Raw genomic sequence first — 24,247 nt, forward strand, 5'->3', positions numbered from 1 at the left:
ATTTAAATGAGTATTTATTGTTGCAAACTTCATTAGAAATTTAAATTGAGATCAGTTTTGAAATAAGGGAAAGGGGGATGTGAAAAAAAAAATTGGGGGGTCAATTCTTTTCATTTCAGATTTAATAAATAAAAAGAAAATTTCTTCAAACATTTTTTTGAGAGGATTAATATTCAACAGCAAAGTGAATTGCTCAAAGGCAAAAAAAAATTTTTAAGTTCATTAGACCACATCCAGTCTGTGTCAGAAACCTATGCTGTGTCAACTATTTAATCACAATTCAAATTAAGAGCTGAATCCAGCTAGAATGTTGTGTCCATACTTGCCCCAACCGTTCAGGGTTCAACCTCTGCGGTCGTATAAAGCTGCGCCCTGCGGAGCATCTGGTTAATTGGTGCTTTATTTTAGGAACGACAGTAGATTTCTTTAATTTACAAAAATAGATTTATAAATTACGCAAAACTAATTCATTATTTAGGGTAAATGACTCACTTGACAGCAACTAATAGGGTTGGGAATGCATAGTTTTAATAAATAATTGGGTTTCCCTTTGAATGAATTGTGTTTTTAAACGCTAAGCAGGACAATTGAATTGGGTTTTCTAATGTTTTAATTTCGAATGAGGATGCTATAGTACATAAATATAGGAAAATGTGGCGTGAGTGCCAATGAGACAACTCTTCATCCAAATAAGAATTTATAAAACATGTAAAAGTAAACCATTACTTGTATGTTTATCTGCAATCACAAGCAATCTTCTATTTTGCTAGAATTATTTTGCCAAGAAAAAGGTAGCTATTGTATAGATGACATACTGACATGATAGCTGTTAGAAACCAATAATTTATATCTCGCCTGTGACAAAAGTGATAGAATGTGAGATATAAGGATCACTGCAGTCCAATCATGTCATGAATCAGTGATCAAGGTTATGTTTTCCTTGTCAAGTCAGTTTCTCATATATATACTATAAACAGCAGGTCACCTAACTATATTTGATGTAAAGAATTATTGTAAGATGAACATGTCTGTCTGGCAGCATTCATCTGACCTTGATCTCATCTTCGTGGTTCGTTGGTCAATGTTGAAGTTTTCTTTTAGTCGGTTCTTGGATCCTGTAAGCAATAGGTCAACTATATTTTGTGTACAGGATGCTGGTAAGGTGTACGAAGTCTTTCAATTAACATTATATTACGCTGCCAAAATCATGACTTAACGGATGTAGTGACAAACTTTGGACTTTTAAGCACATGACAAGAAACGCCTATAATCAGCACATGTTATTTCATTGGTTTGATTTCTACTGTATTTGCAGTTTGTTGACAAACATTCAGTGTCACCTTGGTTATTGTACATTGTATCTACATGTCAATCACCATAAGTATTTATGACAACAATTTCAAATTGACAACTGGACATAATTTCAATTAATGTGAACCTATTGATGTAAAATCAATACAAACTAAACTTAATATAACTAATTAAACAAAGGCACAATAATTTATTTACAAACCAGTGCAAAAAAATCACAATTCTTTATTATCAGATGGGTATATGAAGTGTAAAATCTGCTATCAATTCATTTTCAAATCAATAAATATATATGGAAGCGTAATATAACGTTAATTGACAGACTTTCGCCCATCCGATCTGATTTCAGGTTTTTTATGTTCAGATTAGGCAATTTTTTCCCCATGTTCTCTGAAAAGAACTTTTTTATTATATTAAAAGTACACTTTATTTCTATTTCATTATAAACTAGAGAAAATTTTGATTCCAGTGATATCTAGTTTTATACAAGTATCTTTATTGACCATTCCACCACTAAGGATCACTTATGCATTGTCTCTAAAACTATGACGTTATAGAAAAAAACCTGTTGATTGCACCCTGTGTCAAATGTTTAATCACAATCCAAATTCAGAGCTGTATCAAGCTTGACTCAACTGTTCAGGGTTCGACCTTTGCATTTGTATCAAGCTGCGTCATGTGGAGCATTTATTTAATATAGAAAATATCATAAATTACCAATTCAGTTAGCATTATGTTCCAGTACAATGATTTTTTTAACCGATAGGGGACTATGTATTGCCATGCAATACTCTCAGAATGTTTGTTCTAATTTTTTTGCCCGTCATAGTCAATATGTTATATGGTACACCCTTGTCCATCTTTCTGCTCGCCCATATGCCTCCCTGTCTGTCTGGAGAAGGATGTAATAAAATGTAATGAAATATTCATGCAATATTTGATTCGTTGGAATAAATCTTTACTTTGATTTTCAAAAATGTGTTTGTCTGTTGTTCCATAGTTACTGTACGTCAGATGAATGTCAGTTTTTCTCATGTTGTGCACTTACTCAAGTACACTTGGTTTGATTTATTTGAGACTAGTCTAGGGATTGATAAATGTAGGCTCGCTTGTTATCATTTAATTGTTTTCCTCTTTTACTCTAAGCAATTATGACCTGATTTGATCTTGCATGAGTAACACCACCAATGCCACATGTGTAGCAGGGGGTGGAAGACCTTCATGCTTCGAAGCTTAAATACAGATGATGCTTTATGTTACAAAATTTCTGTCAGCCATATGGACATTGTCCTTGACCTCATTTAAATGGTCTAGCCAGTGCTGAAAAAAACTGTTTAACACATGAATTTATGGCGTGTGATTAGTAATATGGAAAAAAAAGTATCCGTATGTCATATGTCCATTGTCCTTGACCTCATTTTCATGGTTCAGTGACTTCTTGAAAAAAAATAATATTTGTTGTAATGTTAATTTCTTTTTTATTATGAGAATATATTTTGTATATGCGTACCTTGCAAGGTCCTCATGCCCCCCAGACAGTTTTCATTTGACCTTGACCTCATTTTTTCATGGATCAGTGAACAAGGTTAAGTTTTCATGATCATGTCAATATATCTGTACTTGTACTATGAGCAATAGGTCTACTTTATTTGGTATATTTTGATTGTAAGGTGTATATGTCCAACCTCATTTTCATGTTTCAGTGGTCAAAGTTAAGTTTTTGAGTTTTGGTATTTTTTTCTAATACTATATGCAATAGGTCAACTATATATGGTGTATGGACATATTTTATGATGTACACTTCAGTCTGGCAGGTTTTATTTGACCTTGACCTCATTTTCATGGTTCATTGGTCAATGTTTAGTTTCCACGGTCAAGTTTGTTTCTTAGATACTATAAGCAATAGGTCAACTATATTTAATGCATATATTGGATTGATTGTAAGGTGTACATGTCTTTCTGGCATGGTTTATCTGTCCTTGACCTCATTTTCATGGTTCATTGGTCAATGTTTAGTTTTCTTGGTTAAGTATGTTTTCTTAGAAACTGTAAGCAATAGGTCAACTATATTCGGTGTATTGAATTTTAAGGTGTATTTCTTGTTTGGTTTTATCTGACCTTGACCTCATTTTCTTGGATCATGTTAAGTGTATGTGATACTTGTAGTAAAGCTTTATATTTAGGACTATCAACATAAAATCCATGGTTAGTAAAGAAGGCGACACGTTTCAGTGTGTGCACTCTTGTTCATACTAGAGTTATAGGAATTGACTAGATAAACGAAATATGTTATATGTTGTGAATTAACTCACTATGCTAGGATCAATTAACTGTTTATACTTTACTTAATCATTGAGGAAGTCAAATATATGAAAGCACTTTAGATCATAAAATTTGTAAAGTGTTTATTTCATTTACATGGTTGTTGGAATTGGGGAAACTACATGCACTTTTATTTTAACTGATTCTTATTCAATATACCTATAGTTTTTCATTTTATTCTTGCAACCATTTTTTTTTAATATGCATATAATTGTTTGCACCTGTCCTAAGTCAGGGATCTGATGTTCAGTAGTTGTCGTTTGTTGATGTGGTTCTTAAGTCTTTTTCATTTCTCGTTTTTTATATAGATTAGACAGTTGGTTTTCCCGTTTTAATGGTTTTACACTAGTAATTTTTGGGGCCCTTTATAGCTTACTGTTTAGTGTGAGCAAAGGCTCCGTGTTGACGACCGTACTTTGACCTATAATGGTTTACTTTTGTAAATTGTGACTTGGATGGAGAGTTGTCTCATTTGCGCTCATACAACATCTTCTTATATCTATATACAAATGTTGTATCTTTCTCTACTGTTGCAACTGTTTTACTTTATCTAAATGCCTTATGCTTGTATTCCTATTATACTGGAAAAGAAAGTATATGGTACAAATGCATTGAAATGTATATCAAATGACACAAAATCAGCACTGCACCTGATAAAACTTCAAGCAAAGACACAACACTTGTATTGCTGTTCTTCATTTCACACTGAGGCCTTCAATATTTAACCAAAAGCCTTATCTCACTGCAAATTCTAGATGGCTACTATAACTAGTTGGAGCAGAATCTCAATCACCAGCCCAGTAGTCAGCACTTCTGTGTTGACATGAATTATCATTGCTATGGTCATAATTATAAATTAACTGTTTATAAAACTTTGAATTGTTGAAATACTAAGGCTTTTTTACATCAGGAATAGATTACCATAGCTGTATTTGCCAAAACTTTTAGGAATTTTTGGTCCTCAATGCTCTTCAACGTTGTACTTTATTTGGCATTTTTAACTTTTTTGATTGGAGCGTCACTGATGAATGTTATGAAGACGAAACGCGCTTCTGGTGTAAATACAAAATTTGAATCCTGGTATCTATGATGAGGTTATTTAACAGATGTCGATGACAATTCATCTGTGCATTTAGGAAAACAACTACAGGGTAATATCAAAAAATTATGAAATATATTTGGCATAGTAATTTTACAAATACTGTCATGAATTGCCTAACATTTTCACTGTAAAATGGGAAAACCATTTTAAAAATGTGGTAACTTCGAGACCCATAAAAATACATGTTAGATAACTTTACAGTAAATTACTTACAGGACATAATCGGCAAAGTCACAATGAAGCCTTCAACAAAAATCCTCACCTGACTGTAGGCTGAAAAGGGCCCTTAATTATTGTTTAATCATCTAATTTTGCTAAAAACTAAATATTTAATATTTACAAACAATGAAAAAGGTGCATAATAGAAAATACTTGATTATAATAATTGTGTAAAATAGTATTTTTCTTCATCATGTTCATTAAAATAACTTTATATCTTTGACTTTGTAGATGAAGTCCCAACTGAAATAAAATTAATGACTGACAAAAGATCTGTCGAATTGTACCTTAAATTACTTGAGTCAGGCTCTGAGAAAAAGAGAGACATACGTTTAGTAGTAGTTGGAAAGAAAGGGGCAGGAAAGACTTCATTGATTAAAAGATTGTTTGGTGAAGATAATACAGATGTTACCAGTACAAATGGAATAGAAATTCATAAAATAAAATGCAAAGCAATGTCTGATGATGGAATATGGAATAAATTAGATGGTATGATGTTTAAAGTTAAAACAAATACATTTATAACAAAAGTTTTGAAACTATGAATCAATCAATTCCAACATACTTTGTTTTACGATCAGATCTGTATTGACAAAATGTAACTTTAAATATGAGCACTTGTTGATGCAATTGAAAACAACAAGCCTTTGCAAGTCTTATGTCAGGTTAAGGTCTTATTGTACCTCCTCAGACAGAAGGATACTTTCCGGGCGGCAGTGGCCACATTGTCTCTTTTACATAGCTTCATATTTCAAAAGATTAAGGAGCTGGTTTGTTATTATCTGGTTTACTGATGCCTAATCATCTGAGGTTTCAGTCTGGAATATATATGTTGTTTTAGGCTCTGAAGTTTCCTGATTATATTCCTTTCTCAGGTACTAAAGGTACCAGGTCATCTCTTTGGTAGGGTTCAACTGAGCTTGACCTCCTTTTCATGGTTCTTTGGGTCATATAATTTTCCATGATTAGATCTATTCTTAGATAATATAAGTAATGAGTAAACTATATTTGGTGTATAGAACAATTGCAAGGTGTACATTTGAATGGGTTTATATGACTTTGACCTAATTTTCATTGATCATTTATTGTGCAAAGCTTATTTTATACCTGTATTATGACATTAACCCTAGGGATGACTGGGGTATAGAAATAAGGTCATCTCTAAAATTTGTCTACATCTAAAATTCAATCATATCAGTTACACAGGCTAGACATTTCAGTGATGCAATCTTATAAGTTCAACTGTCCCTAACCTTGACCCTTATAAATAGTTTGTGAAACTTCAATTTTTCTGTCAGACACACTCTAGACGTTTCAGTGTATGCAATCTTTTAAGTTCATCTGTCCCTAACCCAGATCCTATACATAGTTTGTTAAGCTGAATTTCTATCTGTCAGACACAGGCCTGACTTAAAGAAAACTTTTGCTGATCCTCTCAGAAATTTGGTGGATCTTCAATTTTATTTGGAAATTATTACCTTATTTGTAAGAACAGATGTCAGGGTGAAATAACATACGAAAATTTTATTCTGTAACTGTTTATTGTTTATTGTTTATTTTATACCTTTAACTAAATAAACAGTTTTTCTTCATGGAGATAAGGGTCTAAATTAAATCGATAGATTTTTTTAATAATTTGCCAAAATATAGTTTATATCATTCAAAATTTTAATAGCAAGTATGGGTCAAAGGACTTTATTTCAAGCTTCAGGTTGTACTAAATTTTCTATAGATTTTACAACCAGTGAAAACTAATTCTGAACAATAGGAGGTAAACAAAATGATAGAATTTTCAGAAAATAAAATGAAAAATTTGGGTGGCAAAATTTGTTTTCTTGCTACCAAACAAAATATGTAAATTTACAACACAGTCTATTTTAAAAGTTGGTTAATCTGAGTTATCACCCCTTATATGGCTAAGTTAAAATAAAATTAAATCATACAAAAAAATAATTGTTATATGTGGAAACAGTTCTAATTATAAGATAAAACATATTTTTAGGTGCAAAATCTTACAAATGAATTACAATCCTATCTCAAAATTGCATATTTCAATAAAGATGTAGACCAATTTTGTTCTACTATTTTACAATCTAAGATGGTGGAAGACACCCAATCTCCCTCAGACAAGTTATCAGAAAGAAAGAAAAAAAAACCAATTATCTTATTCATGTTATTTTCTATTGATAGAAAACTATGAAGAAACTGAAACTCATGCAAGACTATTGAAAGAATACAAGGGAACACTTCAGGACAAAGGAACAACAGAAGAACCAGTAGAATCCCACATTGCCATAAAGGACAATACACCAGCAACAAATTTTGATGAATCAAAGAAATCAGGGGCAGTATATCAGCAGCCTAAAATAATGACACCTCTAGTAACCACTGAATCTCAAGTTGAACCTCCATTAACCACTGAATCTCAAGTTGAACCTCAAGTAATGTCACAGCAACAAAACCAATCAATAGAACAGGCAAAAACGGATATTGAAGCCATGCTTAAATCTAGTGTTGATTTCCAAGACAAAGAGGAGTATGCCACATTTTTTCTATGGGATTTTGCAGGAGATGAAGAATTTTACCACACACATCAAACCTTTTTGTCCCAAGATGCAATGTATCTTGTTGTTACAAAACTCAATGAAGCTGACGATCCTAATGCCCAAGGTAATATATTATATTGATCAATCTGTATATAAAATGATATTTCATATTTTTTCTTAGATTTAAAGATATATTTACCAAAACTCTTGTCCTCAAACAGACTTAATAAATAATCATTTCATATGTATATTAAAAGGAGTAAAATGTGTATTTGTCATTCCTCTGATGATTTTGTTCTATTTTAAAATGGAGCTGACGTGTGTGGTTCAAATTAATTACGTAACTAGTTGATGAATTTTCGTAACTTAGAAATCTGTAGTACCGGTAATTTATTTTTATGAAAGAAAGGTGACGTGATAGTATGTTCTTATTTAATACTTCAAATGAACATAAATCATTTATTATCGAGCCTTCGACTTTTGTCGAAAAAGCGAGACACAGCGATCCTACATTCCGTCGGTGGCGGCGTCCACAAATATTCACTCTGTGGTTAAAGTTTTTGAAATTGTAATAACTTTCTTAAACTATCCTGGATTTCTACCAAACTTGAACAGAAGCTTGTTTATGATCATAAGATAGTATCCAGAAGTAAATTTTGTAAAAAAAATATCCTGTTTTTCCATATTTTACTTAAAAATGGACTTAGTTTTTTTGCCAGGAAACATTACATTCACTCTGTGGTTAAAGTTTTTAATATTTTAATAACTTTCTTAAACTATCCTGGATTTCTACCAAACTTGGACAGAAGCTTGTTTATGATCATAAGATAGTATCAAGAATTAAATTTTGTGAGAAAAAAAATCCTGTTTTTCCATATTTTACTTATAAATGGACTTAGTTTTTCTGCCAGGAAACATTACATTCACTCTGTGGTTAAAGTTTTTATACGACCGCAAATTTTGAAAAAAATTTCGTCGTATATTGCTATCACGTTGGCGTCGTCGTCTGCGTTGTCGTCGTCGTCGTCGTCGTCGTCGTCGTCGTCGTCGTTGTCGTCGTCGTCGTCGTTGTCCGAATACTTTTAGTTTTCGCACTCTAACTTTAGAAAAAGTGAATATAAATCTATAAAATTTTATCACAAGTTTTATGACCACAAAAGGAAGGTTGGTATTGATTTTGGGAGTTTTGGTCCCAACATTTTAGGAATTAGGGGCCAAAAAGGGCCCAAATAAGCATTTTCTTGGTTTTCGCACTATAACTTTAGCTTAAGTTAATAGAAATCTATGAAATTTTGACACAAGGTTTATGACCACAAAAGAAAGGTTGGGATTGATTTTGGGAGTTTTGGTTTCAATAGTGAAGGAATTAGGGGCCAAAAAAGGGCCCAAATAAGCATTATTCTTGGTTTTCGCACAATAACTTTAGTATAAGTAAATAGAAAATAATGAAATTTAAACACAATGTTTATGACCACAAAAGGAAGGTTGGTATTGATTTTGGGAGTTTAGGTCCCAACAGTTTAGGAATTAGGGGCCAAAAAGGGACCCAAATAAGCATTTTTCTTGGTTTTCGCACCATAACTTTAGTATAAGTAAATAGAAATCTATGAAATTTAAACACAAGGTTTATGACCATAAAAGGAAGGTTGGTAATGATTTTGGGAGTTTTGGTCCCAACAGTTTAGGAATAAGGGGCCCAAAATTAAACTTTGTTTGATTTCATCAAAATTGAATAATTGGGGTTCTTTGATATGCCGAATCTAACTGTGTATGTAGATTTTTAACTTTTGGTCCCGTTTTCAAATTGGTCTACATTAAGGTCCAAAGGGTCCAAAATTAAACTTCGTTTGATTTTGACAAAAAATTAATCGGTTGGGTTCTTTGATATGCTGAATCTAAAAATGTACTTAGATTCTTGATTATCGGCCCAGTTTTCAAGTTGGTCCAAATCGGGGTCCAAAATTAAACTTTGTTTGATTTCATCAAAAATTGAATAAATGGGGTTCTTTGATATGCTGAATCCAAACATGTACTTAGATTTTTGATTCTGGGCCCAGTTTTCAAGTTGGTCCAAATCAGGATCTAAAATTATTATATTAAGTTTTGTGCAATAGCAAGTCTTTTCAATTGCACAGTATTGCGCAATGGCAAGAAATATCTTATTGCAAAATATTGTGAAATAGCAATTTTGTTTTTAATTAGAGTTATCTTTCTTTGTCCAGAATAGTAAGCAAGAAATATCTAATTGTAAGATTTTTTTTTATTTGGAGTTATCTTTCTTTGTCCAGAATCAACTTAAATCTTTGTTATATATACAATATACAATGTATATTCACTTTTTACTACCAACTGATAAATTACAACAATCTTTACCATTCAGTGATAACAAGCAGTTTTTTTACATCTTAATATTTTATGATGTATTTAAATGAGTAGTAATTGTTGCAAACTCCATTAGAAATTTTAATTGAGATTAGTTTTGGAATAAGGGAAAGGGGGATGTGATTAAAAAAATTGGGTTCAATTTTCTCATTTGAAATTTCATCATGTTCATAAATAAAAAGAAAATTTCTTCAAACATTTTTTTTTAGAAGAATAATATTCAACAGCATAGTGAATTGCTCTAAGAGAAAACAAAATTTTTAATTTCATTAGAACACATTCATTCTGTGTCAGAAACCTATGCTGTGTCAACTATTTAATCACAATCCAAATTTAGAGCTGAATCCAGCTTGAATGTTGTGTCCATACTTGCCCCAACCGTTCAGGGTTCAACCTCTGCGGTCGTATAAAGCTACGCCCTGCGGAGCATCTGGTTAAAATTCTAATAACTTTCTTAAACTATTCTGGATTTCTACCAAACTTGGACAGAAGCTTGTTCATGATCATAAGATAGTATCCAGAAGTAAATATGTAAAAAACAAAATTACATTTTTTCCGTATTTAACTTATAAATGGACTTAGTTTTTCTGCCAGTTAACATTACATTCACTCTGTGGTTAAAGTTTTTAAAATTTTAATAACTTTCTCAAACTATCCTGGATTTGCACCAAACTTGGTCAGAAGCTTGTTTATGATCAAAAGCTAGTATCTAGAAGGAAATTTTGTTAAAATTTTGTACCTGTTTATCCGTATTTAACTTATAAATGGACTTCTTCCAGTTAACATTACATACAGCATACAGTCTGCAGTTAAAGATTTAAAACAGTTATTAGATTCATAAACTATCCTGGATTTTTACCAAACTTCGACTGAAGCTTCTTACAATCAAAAGATTGTATCGAAAGGAATATTGTTATTATTTTTTCCTCATTTTTGTTGAGCCTGCGATTAACAGCAAAAGTAGGCGAGACACTGGGTTCTGCAGAACCCTTACGAATTTTAAAGAAAAACTGAACACAGTTATTTGGTAATCAGCTCGCCTCAACAGCACAGGTAGCTTATTTATTACAAATAAAACACAAATTTTCAAGTAGCTGTCATCCACCGCTGTGAAGGGACCTCGGTGGCCAAGTTTTCTAAGTAGTTCTTCTACTGTAATCACTAGCCAGTCAACACTGAGGTTGTGAGTTCGAACCCCACTCGTGCGGGTGCACTCGACTCCAATCTTAATTGACTAGGATTGTCAGTTTTCCTATCGAAGATTGGTGGTTTTCTCCGGGCACTCCGGCTTCCTCCACCAATAAAGTGGCGCTTAAAAGTGGCGTTAAAACACCAACAATCAATCAATCAATCGACTTCTGTGATCACATATAAACACAATCTTCAATGGAAAAATATTCTATAACTTGAAAACAAAATCTTTACAGTTATACAGATCATATATATTATTTACTACATAACAAATGTACTGCCCTTCGAAGTAAAGGTTGAGTGGGTGGGAAATGATACTGTACTGTCGGAAAGCAGACCTCGAATGACAATTTTGTTTAGAGGGATAACAAACTGCCCTATCATCCTGAATTAGCTCTTTCAGATATGTGATATATTCAATTTAAAATATCGATACTTAATGTTCTGTTATTTGTGAATCACCATTGTTAATCATGACAAATACAAACATTTTAACATGGTTTATCATAATAAAAAGGATACAGTTATCACATTAGTTTGAATGTATTTAATGCATTCTAGAAACTTGTAAACTTGTAAAAATTGTTATAGTTGAAATCTAATTTTAACATGCTAAATTGTCTTCATTATATAAAACTTGAATCTTCCCTTCTTCGACAAGGTAAGACAATTGTGAAAATAGATAGCTGTGGAGTCGGTCAGATAAGACACAGTGCGAAATAAAGTATTAGAAAAATTCACAAAAGTTGGAATAAATGATTTAGGATTTCATTATAAGTTGTAGAAATTAATTCTAATAAAGCAAGAAAGCTTTTTTATTATTTCTTAATAATTCTGTGTGAAGTTTATAACTTTATACCATTACTGCTATCTTTACAAAGCACCTGATTACAAAACAGTTGTTAAACGATAAACACATAAAAATGTTTTGTTATGCCCCACCTACGATAGTAGATTATGCCCAACCTATGATAGTAGAGGGGCATTATGTATTCTGGTCTGTTCGTCCGTTTGTTCGTTCGTTCATCCGTCTGTCCTGCTTCAGGTTAAAGTTTTTGGTCAAAGTAGTTTTTGATGAAGTTGAAGTCCAATCAATTTGAAACTTGGTACACATGTTTCCTATCATATGATCTTTCTAATTTAAATGCCAAATTAGATTTTACCCAATTTCACGGTCCACTGACCATAGAAAATGATTGTGCGAGTAGGGCATCCGTATACTATGGACACATTCTTGTTTAATATAAAAATAGAAGATGTGGTATGATTGACAACGGGACAACTCTTCACAAGAGACCAAATGACACAGAAATTAACAACAATATGTCACCATACAGCCTTCAACAATTTGCAAAGCTCATACCGCATAGTCAGCTATAAAATGCACCTAAATGACAAATCTAAAACAATTCAAAAGAGAAAACTAATGACCTAATGTATGTACAAACAAATGAACGAAAAACAAATATGTAACACAGCATCAAACGACAACCACTGAAGTAAAGGCTCCTGACTTGGGACAGGCACAAACATACAGAATGTGGCGGGGTTAAACATGTTAGTGGGATCCCAGCCCTCCCCCTAACCTTGGACAGTGGTGTAACAGTACATCATAAGAACGAACTATACAAATCAGTTGAAAAAGGCTTCACTCATCATGCTCATCAGATGGATACAAATAGAAATACATCTAACAAAAACACAGAGCGGACGTGGCCGGTTACATCCCAACAACAAAAAGACACTAAGTACAGATCTGAGATTATTCGCAGTTACTGTCAGCTAGTTCAAAGCCAATAACAACTAATAAAGAAATCCTGCATCTAAGACTGAATGTTATTATATCTAAAGGTCACATGATGGCATGTTGTTGTTTACATCCTTGTATTGTTGTCTTTGGAGGATTGTTGTCTCATTCGTAATCATACCACATTTCATCTATGTTTGAAGAACCATGCGTAAAGTATGAACTGTTTACTTAAAATCTCACATAAAAATATTCATTATCCACAAATAATTTAAACTATTGAAAAATGCATCAGCTTATATTATATATAGTATCATGAATTCTCAAGAAACTTTTCAATTTTCTACAAGTTTCAACAGAACAATTTTCACTTATTCTGGTTATATTGTGCAGATATCATTAGTATTAGTTAACACATGGGCAGATAATCATCTATTCTGATTACATTGTACTAGCTAGTCGAAAGAACGAAACCTCGAGATATTTGTCATCATCTCTGTCATATTGGCCATATGTGTTTATATCCTTTTGTGTATCAGTAATTTTACTGATTGTGTCCTACTCCCGATTGTGACATAAAGAAAAGAAAATTTCCGTCAAAAAGAAGAAATTAAGAAAAATAATACTAACTGTTATTTGAATTATAATATGTGAATGTTTTATTGAAAAGTAATGTTAAATAAAACAAGAAAACCAATTATTGGATATGATTGATTCCATTAAAAGTAGAAATGATCAAAACAAGTTGAAAAATGTGAAATGTTTGACGGAAATTACTTTCCATTTTTTGACACAAGGTTTATGTTTTACAATGCTTTATGTTGACACTGGTATAATGGTTTTTATTAGTGTAGTCTGATTATTCAAATATCCCTGTTTTCAAATCTTTTGCTTTTCGTTTCTTAAAAACATCTGTGATAAATATTGTTTTCAATTTCAAAAACCTTGCTTAATAGATGCTTGTCTGTCAATAAATGTTATGATAGCAACATGTTCATAAAATCTTGCCACATCATTGTAGGTACTTATATATTTAAGCCTGTTAAAATTGTATTTCATAATCATGTACACATTTAGGATCTTTATTTAATCAATAGTTTTATCAAATCTGTTGCTAACATAATTTCTGTGAAACTTGTCATCTTATGTTAGCAACATCTGGATGTTCTTCAAATTAGAGTTATCTGTCCTGGGTTGAAATCTTGTTAAATGTCAGGCGGTGGTATTTTGCAGGAGTTCTTAATATGACTTTCAACTAGGATAAGATCTCTAATGTTAGTTAAAAATCTCAAATATATATTGTCCGTCAAATTTATTTCTGGTAGCACAATCTTATGTTAGCAACAAGTCCGTCAATATCTTATGTTAGCAACACTATTTAGTCTGTTAAATCTTATGTTAGCAACAAAAAATTCTGTCAAATATTATGTTAGCAACAAAAAAGTCCGTCAAATGTTATGTTAGCAACAAAAAAATCCCTTCAAATATTATGTTAGCAATAATAAAGTCTGTCACTTCTTATGTTAGCAACAACTTCATTTCTGTCAAATCGTATGTTAGCAGCATTGTTCATGTCTGTCAAATCTTATGTAAGCAACTCCAAGATAATCCTTTTTAGCTCACCTGGCCCGAAGGGCCAAGTGAGCTTATGCCATCACTTGGCGTCCGTCGTTGTCCGTCGTCTGTCGTCGTTGTAAACTATTTCAAGAATCTTCTCCTCTGAAACTACTGGGCCAAATACTTCCAAACTTTAACTGAATGTTCCTTAGGGTATCTAGTTTATAAATTGTATCCGAAGTTTTGATCTATCAACAAACATGGTCGCCATTGCTAAAAATAGAACATAGGAGTCAAATGCAGTTTTTGGCTTATAACTCAAAAACCAAAGCATTGACAGCAAATCTGATGTGGTTATATTGTTTATCAGGTCAAGATCTATCTGCCCTGAAATTTTCAGATGAATCAGACGACCTGTTGTTGGGTTGCTGCCCCTGAATTGGTAATTTTAATGAAATTTTGCTGTTTTTTGGTTATTATCTTGAATATTATTATAGATAGAGATAAACTGTAAACAGCAATAATGTTCCGCAAAGTAAGATTTACAAATAAGTCAATATGACCGAAATGGTCAGTTGACCCCTTTAGGAGTTATTGCCCTTTATAGTCAATTTTTAACCATTTTTCGTAAATCTTAGTAATCTTTTACAAAAATCTTCTTCTCTGAAACTACTGGGCCGAATACTTCCAAACTTAAACTGGATGTTCCTTAGGGTATCTAGTTTATAAATTGTATCCGAAGTTATGATCTATCAACAAACATCGTCGCCACTGCTAAAAATAGAACATAGGGGTCAAATGCAGTTTTTGGCTTTAACTAAAAAAAACAAAGCATTTAGAGCAAATCTGACATGGGGTTATATTGTTTATCAGGTCAAGATCTGTTTGCCCTGAAATTTTCAGATGAATCAGACAACCCTTTGTTGGGTTACTGCCCCTGAATTGGTAATTTTAATTAAATTTTGCTGTTTTTTGGTTATTATCTTGAATATTATTATAGATAGAGATAAACTGTAAACAGCAATAATGTTCAGCAAAGTAAGATTTACAAATAAGTCAATATGACCGAAATGGTCAGTTGACTCCTTTAGGAGTTATTGCCCTTTATAGTCAATTTTTAACCATTTTTCGTAAATCTTAGTAATCTTTTACAAAAATCTTCTTCTCTGAAACTACTCGGCCAAATACTCCCAAACTTAAACTGGATGTTCCTTAGGGTATCTAGTTTATAAATTGTATCCGAAGTTATGATCTATCAACAAACATCGTCGCCACTGCTAAAAATAGAACATAGGGGTCAAATGCAGTTTTTGGCTTTAACTCAAAAAACCAAAGCATTTAGAGCAAATCTGACATGGGGGTTATATTGTTTATCAGGTCAAGATCTATCTGCCCTGAAATTTTCAGATGAATCAGACAACCCTTTGTTGGGTTGCTGCCCCTGAATTGGTAATTTTAAGGAAATTTTGCTGTTTTTTGGTTATTATCTTGAATATTATTATAGATAGAGATAAATTGTAAACAGCAATAATGTTCAGCAAAGTAAGATTAACAAATAAATCACCATGACCGAAATGGTCAGTTGACCCCTTTAGGAGTTATTGCCCTTTATAGTCAATTTTTAAGCATTTGTCGTAAATCTTAGTAATCTTTTACAAAAATCTTCTCCTCTGAAACTACTGGGCCAAATACTTCCAAACTTTAACTGAATGTTCCCTAGGGTATCTAGTTTATAAATTGTATCTGAAGTTTTGATCTATCAACAAACATGGTGGCCTTTGCTAAAAATAGAACATAGGGGTCAAATGCAGTTTTTGGCTTTAACTCAAAAAACCAAAGCATTTAGAGCAAATCTGACATGGTGTTATATTGTTTATCAGGTCAAGATCTATCTGCCCTGAAATTTTCAGATGAATCAGACAACCTGTTGTTGGGTTGCTGCCCCTGAATTGATAATTTTACGGAAATTTTGCTGTTTTTGTTTATTATCTTGAATATTTTTATAGATAGAGATAAACTGTAAACAGCAATAATGTTCAGCAAAGTAAGATCTTCAAATAAGTCAATTTGACCAAAATTGTCAATTGACCCCTTAAGAAGTTATTGCCCTTTAAAGACTTTTTTCACAATTTGTTCATCATGTTGACTTACTTTAAAAAATCTTCTCCTTTGAAACTGCTGTATCAATTTCAGCCAAACTTAGGCTAAATGAGTTTCAGAGTATCTAGTATAAATTTTATATTTTATTTCCTTGTATTTCAAGAAACATAGCTCCTATGGCTAAAATAGAACATAGGAGAAAATGATTATTTTTTTTGGCTTTTGAAGAAAATAGGACGATCCAAAGAACATTTGAATAAATTGAAAAGCCAAAATAATCATTGATGAGAGATTTAACCAAAAGAATTAAGGTGAGCCATTCAGGCTCTTGAGAGCCTCTTGTTTAAAGTTATTAGCTCACCTGGCCCGAAGGGCCAAGTGAGCTTATGCCATAACTTGTCGTCCGTCGTCGTCCGTCGTCTGTCGTCGTCTGTTGTCGTCTGTCGTCGTAAACTATTTCAAGAATCTTCTCCTCTGAAACTACTGGGCCAAATACTTCCAAACTTTAACTGAATGTTCCTTAGGGTATCTAGTTTATAAATTGTATCCACAGTTTTGATCTATCAACAAACATGGTGGCCATTGCTAAAAATAGAACATATGGGTCAAATGCAGTTTTTGGCTTTTAACTCAAAAACCAAAGCATTTAGAGCAAAACTGACATGGGGGTAATATTGTTTATCAGGTCAAGATCTATCTGCCCTGAAATTTTCAGATGAATCAGACAACCCGTTGTTGGGTTGCTGCCCCTGACTTGGTTATTTTAAGGAAATTTTGCTGTTTTTGGTTATTATCTTGAATATTATTATAGATAGAGATAAACTGTAAACAGCAATAATGTTCAGCAAAGTAGGATTTACAAATAAGTCAACATTACGGAAATGGTCAATTGACCCCTTTAGGAGTTATTGCCCTTTATAGTAAATTTTTAACCATTTTTCGTAAATCTTAGTAATCTTTTACAAAAATCTTCTCCTCTGAAACTACTGGGCCAAATACTTCCAAACTTTAACTGAATGTTCCTTAGGGTATCTAGTTTATAAATTGTATCCGAAGTTTTGATCTATCAACAAACATGGTCGCCATTGCTAAAAATAGAACATAGGGGTCAAATGCAGTTTTTGGCTTATAACTCAAAAACCAAAGCATTTAGAGCAAATCTGACATGGGTAATATTGTTTATCAGGTCAAGATCTATCTGCCCTGAAATTTTCAGATGAATCAGACAACCTGTTGTTGGGTTGCTGCCCCTGAATTGGTAATTTTAAGGAAATTATGCTGTTTTTGGTTATTATCTTGAATATTATTATAGATAGAGATAAACTGTAAACAGCAATAATGTTCAGCAAAGTAAGATTTACAAATAAGTCAACATGACGGAAATGGTCAGTTGACCCCTTTAGGAGTTATTGCCCATTATAGTCAATTTTTAACCATTTTTCGTAAATCTTAGTAATCTTTTTCAAAAATCTTCTCCTCTGAAACTACTTGGCCAAATACTTCCAAACTTTAACTAAATGTTCCTTAGGGTATCTAGTTTGTAAATTGTATCCGAAGTTTTGATCTATCGACCAATATGGTCGCCATTGCCAAAAATAGAACATAGGGGTCAAATGCAGTTTTTGGCTTATAACTCAAAAACCAAAGCATTTAGAGCAAATCTGACATGGGGGTTTTATTGCTTATCAGGTCAAGATCTATCTGCCCTGAAATTTTCAGATGAATCAGACAACCTGTTGTTGGGTTGCTGCCCCTGAATTGGTAATTTTAAGGAAATTTTGCTGTTTTTGGTTATTATCTTGAATATTATTATAGATAGAGATAAACTGTAAACAGCAATAATGTTCAGCAAAGTAAGATTTACAAATAAGTCAACATGACGGAAATGGTCAGTTGACCCCTTTAGGAGTTATTGCCCTTTAGAGACTTTTTCCACAATTTGTTCATCATGTTGACTTACTTTTAATAATCTTCTCCTTTGAAACTGCTGTATCAATTTCAGCCAAACTTAGGCTAAATGAGTTTTAGAGTATCTAGTATAAATTTTATATTTTATTTCCTTGTATGTCAAGAAACATAGCTCCTATGGCTAAAATAGAACATAGGAGAAAATGATTATTTTTTTTGGCTTTTGAAGAAAATAGGACGATCCAAAGAACATTTGAATAAATTGAAAAGCCAAAATAATCATTGATGAGAGATTTAACCAAAAGAATTAAGGTGAGCGATTCAGGCTCTTGAGAGCCTCTTGTTGTAATTCCTTTTTTATTGGTGCAGATGTTAAGAAATGTTTAATTTCAATTTGCCTTTCATATTTAAGCAAGATCTACATCCAAACCTTGAAAATACTGAAGATATCAGAATTGTTTGTGTTGCTAACATAAGAATTTTCCGTCAAAATGTCTGTCAATTTTGTTATGATAGCAACATTTTTTAAAGGTGTTCTTTATTTAAAAAATATAATGTGAATAGATCTATTTTTTGTCAAAAGTGTTTACTAATATAAGTATAACATGTATTCCAAAACAGAACTTCATTGGTGTTGATTTTGTTAAACATAATTTTGGGAATTTTTCAACTTTCTTATTTGGGCATTGTGGATGGTGCATGAATAGCAGAATATCAATCGATTCCTTCAGTTGCTGTTTTTTACTTTGATTTGTCTCTTCCAAATCGATTTATGATATTTGTATATCAGAAAACTATTGTTGCCATAATTTGAATTGATAAGAACTGGCAATCTTTATTACACTTGAATAAATACTGATATGAAATTGTTGTACTATGACTTTGTAGCTTTATTCCGACTCTGGATTGACTCAATACATTGCTACAGTAGACTGGAAGAGCAAAAAATTGTATCTGATGACAAGACGACGAGGTCAGATGATCTTGATCCACCAGTAGTTATTGTTGGCACATGGAAAGATGCTGTGACCTTAGAAGCAGATACGGTATTCCATGTTTACAAATTCTTAAAAAATTTAGACACATTACTATTGTTTGTTCTGATTTTAAAGGATTATATTAATTTGTTAAAGAAGTGGAATCATACCAATATTATTTAAGAATTCTTTTTGTATTTTTTTAGTGGTATAAAATACATGTTTGTATGAATTGTAGAAGCATTTTATTCTAACAATTACATTTTAGCGCACCTTCCCAAAAGGACCATGTCAGCGTTTGCCTTCACTTTGCATCCGTCGTCCATTGTCAAGCTCCCTTTGTCCGTCACCCGAAAATGTTTCTTTAAAAATCATTTACTTTGAAACTGTTCAATGGAATTCATTTTGGAAATATCTGTCATATTGTTTAGGAGTTATTGCCCCTGCATTGTTGATTTCTAATTTTTTGGCAACCATCTTCTGCTCTGAAAATACTGGGCTAAATGTAAACAACCTTGGCCACAATCATCATTTGGGAAACTAGTTCAAAAAATGTGTCCAATGACCTCACCTTTCAACTAATGTCACCGACATGGCTTAAAATATAACAAAAGGATAAAATGCAAGTTTTGTCTTTTATCTGGAAAACTGCTCTGAGTATAGAAAATATGTTAGTGGTAGAAATGTTTCGAATTATTGTTCAGATCTACCTGTTGTCCATTTATGTCAACTGTACGACAACTTCGTATAGGACAAATTAAATCAATTTTATTTTCATTTTTGCCTATTATTTTGAAAATAATAATAGATAAACGATAATTTTATATTAGAACAGATGATAAGCAAGACAAGATCTACAAATAAGTCAACATGGCTGAAGAAATCATCAGACGACTCCTTTTGGAGTCCTTTCTCTTAAGGATGTACTTAGGGGAAATTAAATGAATCAAGAATTTAAAATTGATACTATAAGCCAGAAGAGCATTATTTAAGGATCAAAATAAGCTAAAAATATTGATAGGTCATGGAGCTCCTTTTCGAGATATTTCATTTTTAAAATATGGCGGGAAAAGGATGACTCAGACTTTTACCTTATATTTGCATTGGTATTATTTGGGTCTCAAATTCAAAGAAAGAAAATCAAGAATCTGCTTAAATTTTGTTAAATGGCCTTTTATGAGCTATTATGAAAAAAATTGGTGTTATGGGGCAAAATATTTTACCTTGTATCATAGGGAAAAACACCAAGGAGTCCCAACATCTGACACATATTCCAAAACCTCACCTAAGTACATCCTTAAATGACAATTATACCATTTGTTTGCTTTTTAGGCTTATATCTTAAAAGCTATAATGGTTAGAAAAATCTTCAAAATGACAAAATGATCATGAAGTCAAAATCTACAAATAAGTTTACTTGACTGAAATCGTCAGTTTACTCCTTTGTCCTTAGTTAAGTTCTTACCCTTTAATAACATTTTGTTTTCATTTTTGCCTATCATTTTGAAAACTAGAATAGCATGAACAGAAAGATAAAAACTTAAATGACAATTTTTTCAATTTTTTTTTTTGGCATTTTGCCTTTTATTTTGAAAGCTATAATAGATAGATAAGTTTAAATATGGTAAAAGGATCAGCAAGACACAATCTACAGATAAGGCATCAAGACTGGAACCTTTAGTCAACCCGTTTTTGGAGTTATTTCCCTTTAAAGATGTTTTGAGCATTTTTTTAGTTCTTGCAAGGTGTGAAGATGCAGTTGAGCGACACAGTCTCTTAATAGAGGTTTCCCCGATTTGCTACCGTATCAACCGTAGTAAGAACTGGGAGCTGTCATTTAACTTTTGTAAATAATTGATGTACACACTTTAATATCAATTTATGTTTTATAAATCATATGCAGAACTATTTTAAGGATTTTTAACCAGACTTTTGAAGGAAATATCGGTTATTAAAATGATGATGTATAAAGGACGGCTGGGTGGGCCTACGGGCGGCTGCCCAAACAGTGTCAACATAATAACATGAAAACGCTTTAACAATTTTTTTTTTCAAATTTAAATATGTTGTTTCCTGGGACTTAATGAATGTCTAGTTCAATTTTCAAGATATAAGTATATCTCCTTAGTGAGTTATCGCCATTTTAATATCCAAAAGTGGAATTTTTAAATATTTTACTCTTGTTATCTTTTTTATGACTAAGCATAATGTCTTATCTCACAATAAAAATTGGAGTGACAGATTTATTTGAAAATTATCTATTTCCTAAGTGGTAATGATTATAAGCTATATTATTAGACATTTTGAAGTTAATTACATTATTAATTATCAATTAGATCTGGGTTATATCTTAGCATATAATATCATTGGAGTGACTGATTTATTTGAAAATTTTCTGTTTCCTGATAAGATCTGTACGACTGTTTATATAAAGTTTGAAATTTACTAGTAGGACTTGATTCTTGATTTATAATAAAGTGGTTATATCTAATACCAAATTAATGTCTCTTTTGTTTACCCATACCACTCTTTAACACAGAGATGATAATTCTTGCTTTGAGTTGCTGTCTCATATGCATAAACCCAAACCTCAATTTCAAAAGGACACATGTCTGTAGTTTGTAATAAACTGTAAGTGTGATGAGAAGTATACTAATATATACAAAGACTAAGTACTAAACTATTATTTATTCAAGAATTTAAAAACATATGCACTTATTTACAATATGGCAACTGGGGACTTATACAACTGCAATTAAAAACCCATAATGTATAATGTTCTATCTCAATATGCAAAGGGAGATAACTCTAGCTAAATCTTGAAACTTGGAATTGAGACAATTTTTCATAGATTGACTAAAAATTTTGTATCGAAATACCCATTCGTAAAATAGAGGAAAAGTAAGATTTTAACAAACAAAAATAAAAGGTTCATAAGTATATTTTGTACCAACAATACATTGTAGCAAAGTATAAACCATATATAGACTGGTATAAAAATAACAAGATGCTTAAACCATACGTCAGTATGGTATCAAAATAGGATGTTTAGACCATACGTCAGTATGATATTAAAATGAGATACTTAAACCATACATAAGTATGGTGTCAAAAAGAGGTGCTTAGACCATATGCAGTATGGTGTAAAAAAGAGGTGCTTAGACCATATGTCAGTGTGGTGTCAAAGAGTTAATTTAAACCATAAGTCATTATGGTGTCAAAATAAGGAATTTAGACCATATGTCAGTATGATATTAAAATGAGATACTTAAACCATACATCAGTATGGTGTCAAAAAGAGGTGCTTAGACCATACGTCAGTATGGTGTCAAAGAGGTAATTCAAACCTTAAGTCATTATGGTGTCAAAATAAGGAATTTAGACCATACGTCAGTATGGTGTCAGATGATGCGGTTATACCATACGTCAGTATGGTGTCACAGAAAGGTACTCAGGCCATACGTCAGTATGGTATCAAAAATATGTTATATCAAGGTAAATTAAACCATACGTCAGTATGGTGTCAAAAAGAGGTACTTAGGACCATACGTCAGTATGGTGTCAAAATGAAATACTAAGACCAAAAGTTAGTATGGTGTTAAAAATGAGGTATTTAGACCATACGTCAGTATGGTATCAAAAATTGATTCAATGGTTAATATTATTTGTTTTTACAGTACAAAGAAAAAAAAAATCTTAATCAAATAAAATAATGACAAGCAATTGTAAAAGTTATAATAATAAACAAAAAGTATAGAACATAAACATCAGACTATGTAACAACATATATAAAATCAATGAAAGTCCCCCTGGCACTGACAGCAAGGAGAGTGAGGGGAGGGGGTGGCAAAAAGCTGACCAAAACAATAGAAGTTCATGTATTACTTGCATACACATATCATACACAAACATCGTGTGAAGTAATGACGTAGCAATAAAGATTAGAATGGAATGTGCACTGTGACGTCATAGACCGTGTGCAAAGATAATTAACTACCCAATAGAGTGAGATGACAAGTCCATAATAAACTCCAATTATAATAAATATAATTTTAATTTTATGACTTCACTTGTTCTTGATTTATAATAAAGTGGTTATATCTAATACCAAATTAATGTCTCTTTTGTTTACCCATACCACTCTTTAACACAGAGATGATAATTCTTGCTTTGAGTTGCTGTCTCATATGCATAAACCCAAACCTCAATTTCTAAAGGACACATGTCTGTAGTTTGTAATAAACTGTAAGTGTGATGAGAAGTATACTAATATATACAAAGACTAAGTACTAAACTATTATTTATTCAAGAATATAAAAACATATGCATTTATTTACAATATGGCAACTGGGGACTTATACAACTGCAATTATAAACCAATAATGTATAATGTTCTATCTCCATATGCAAAGGGAGATAACTCTAGCTAAATTTTGAAACTTGGAATTGAGACAATTTTTCATAGATTGACTAAAAATTTTGTATCGAAATACCCATTCGTAAAATAGAGGAAAAGTAAGATTTTAACAAACAAAAATAAAAGGTTCATAAGTATATTTTGTACCAACAATACATTGTAGCAAAGTATAAACCATATATAGAATGGTATAAAAATAACAAGATGCTTAAACCATACGTAAGTATGGTATCAAAATAGGATGTTTAGACCATACGTCAGTATGATATTGAAATGAGATACTTAAACCATACATCAGTATGGTGTCAAAAAGAGGTGCTTAGACCATATGCAGTATGGTGTCAAAAAGAGGTGCTTAGACCATATGTCAGTGTGGTGTCAAAGAGTTAATTTAAACCATAAGTCATTATGGTTTCAAAATAAGGAATTTAGACCATACGTCAGTATGATATTAAAATGAGATACTTA

The 24,247-nt window shown here is 32.0% G+C and overlaps 1 protein-coding gene across 1 annotated transcript in view; it reads left to right on the plus strand.

Moving 5' to 3' along the window:
- LOC134690246 (uncharacterized) overlaps window positions 1-24,247 on the plus strand; it is a 61,596-nt gene that overhangs the window by 17,097 nt on the left and 20,252 nt on the right. The window contains exons 8-10 of the mRNA XM_063550222.1: window positions 5,186-5,443; window positions 7,145-7,624; window positions 19,274-19,431. Coding sequence (XP_063406292.1) covers window positions 5,186-5,443; window positions 7,145-7,624; window positions 19,274-19,431 — 896 coding nt within the window. The remainder of the gene's footprint in view (window positions 1-5,185; window positions 5,444-7,144; window positions 7,625-19,273; window positions 19,432-24,247) is intronic.

Source organism: Mytilus trossulus, chromosome 11 (assembly GCF_036588685.1).
Source record: "Mytilus trossulus isolate FHL-02 chromosome 11, PNRI_Mtr1.1.1.hap1, whole genome shotgun sequence".
NCBI lineage: Eukaryota > Metazoa > Mollusca > Bivalvia > Mytilida > Mytilidae > Mytilus > Mytilus trossulus.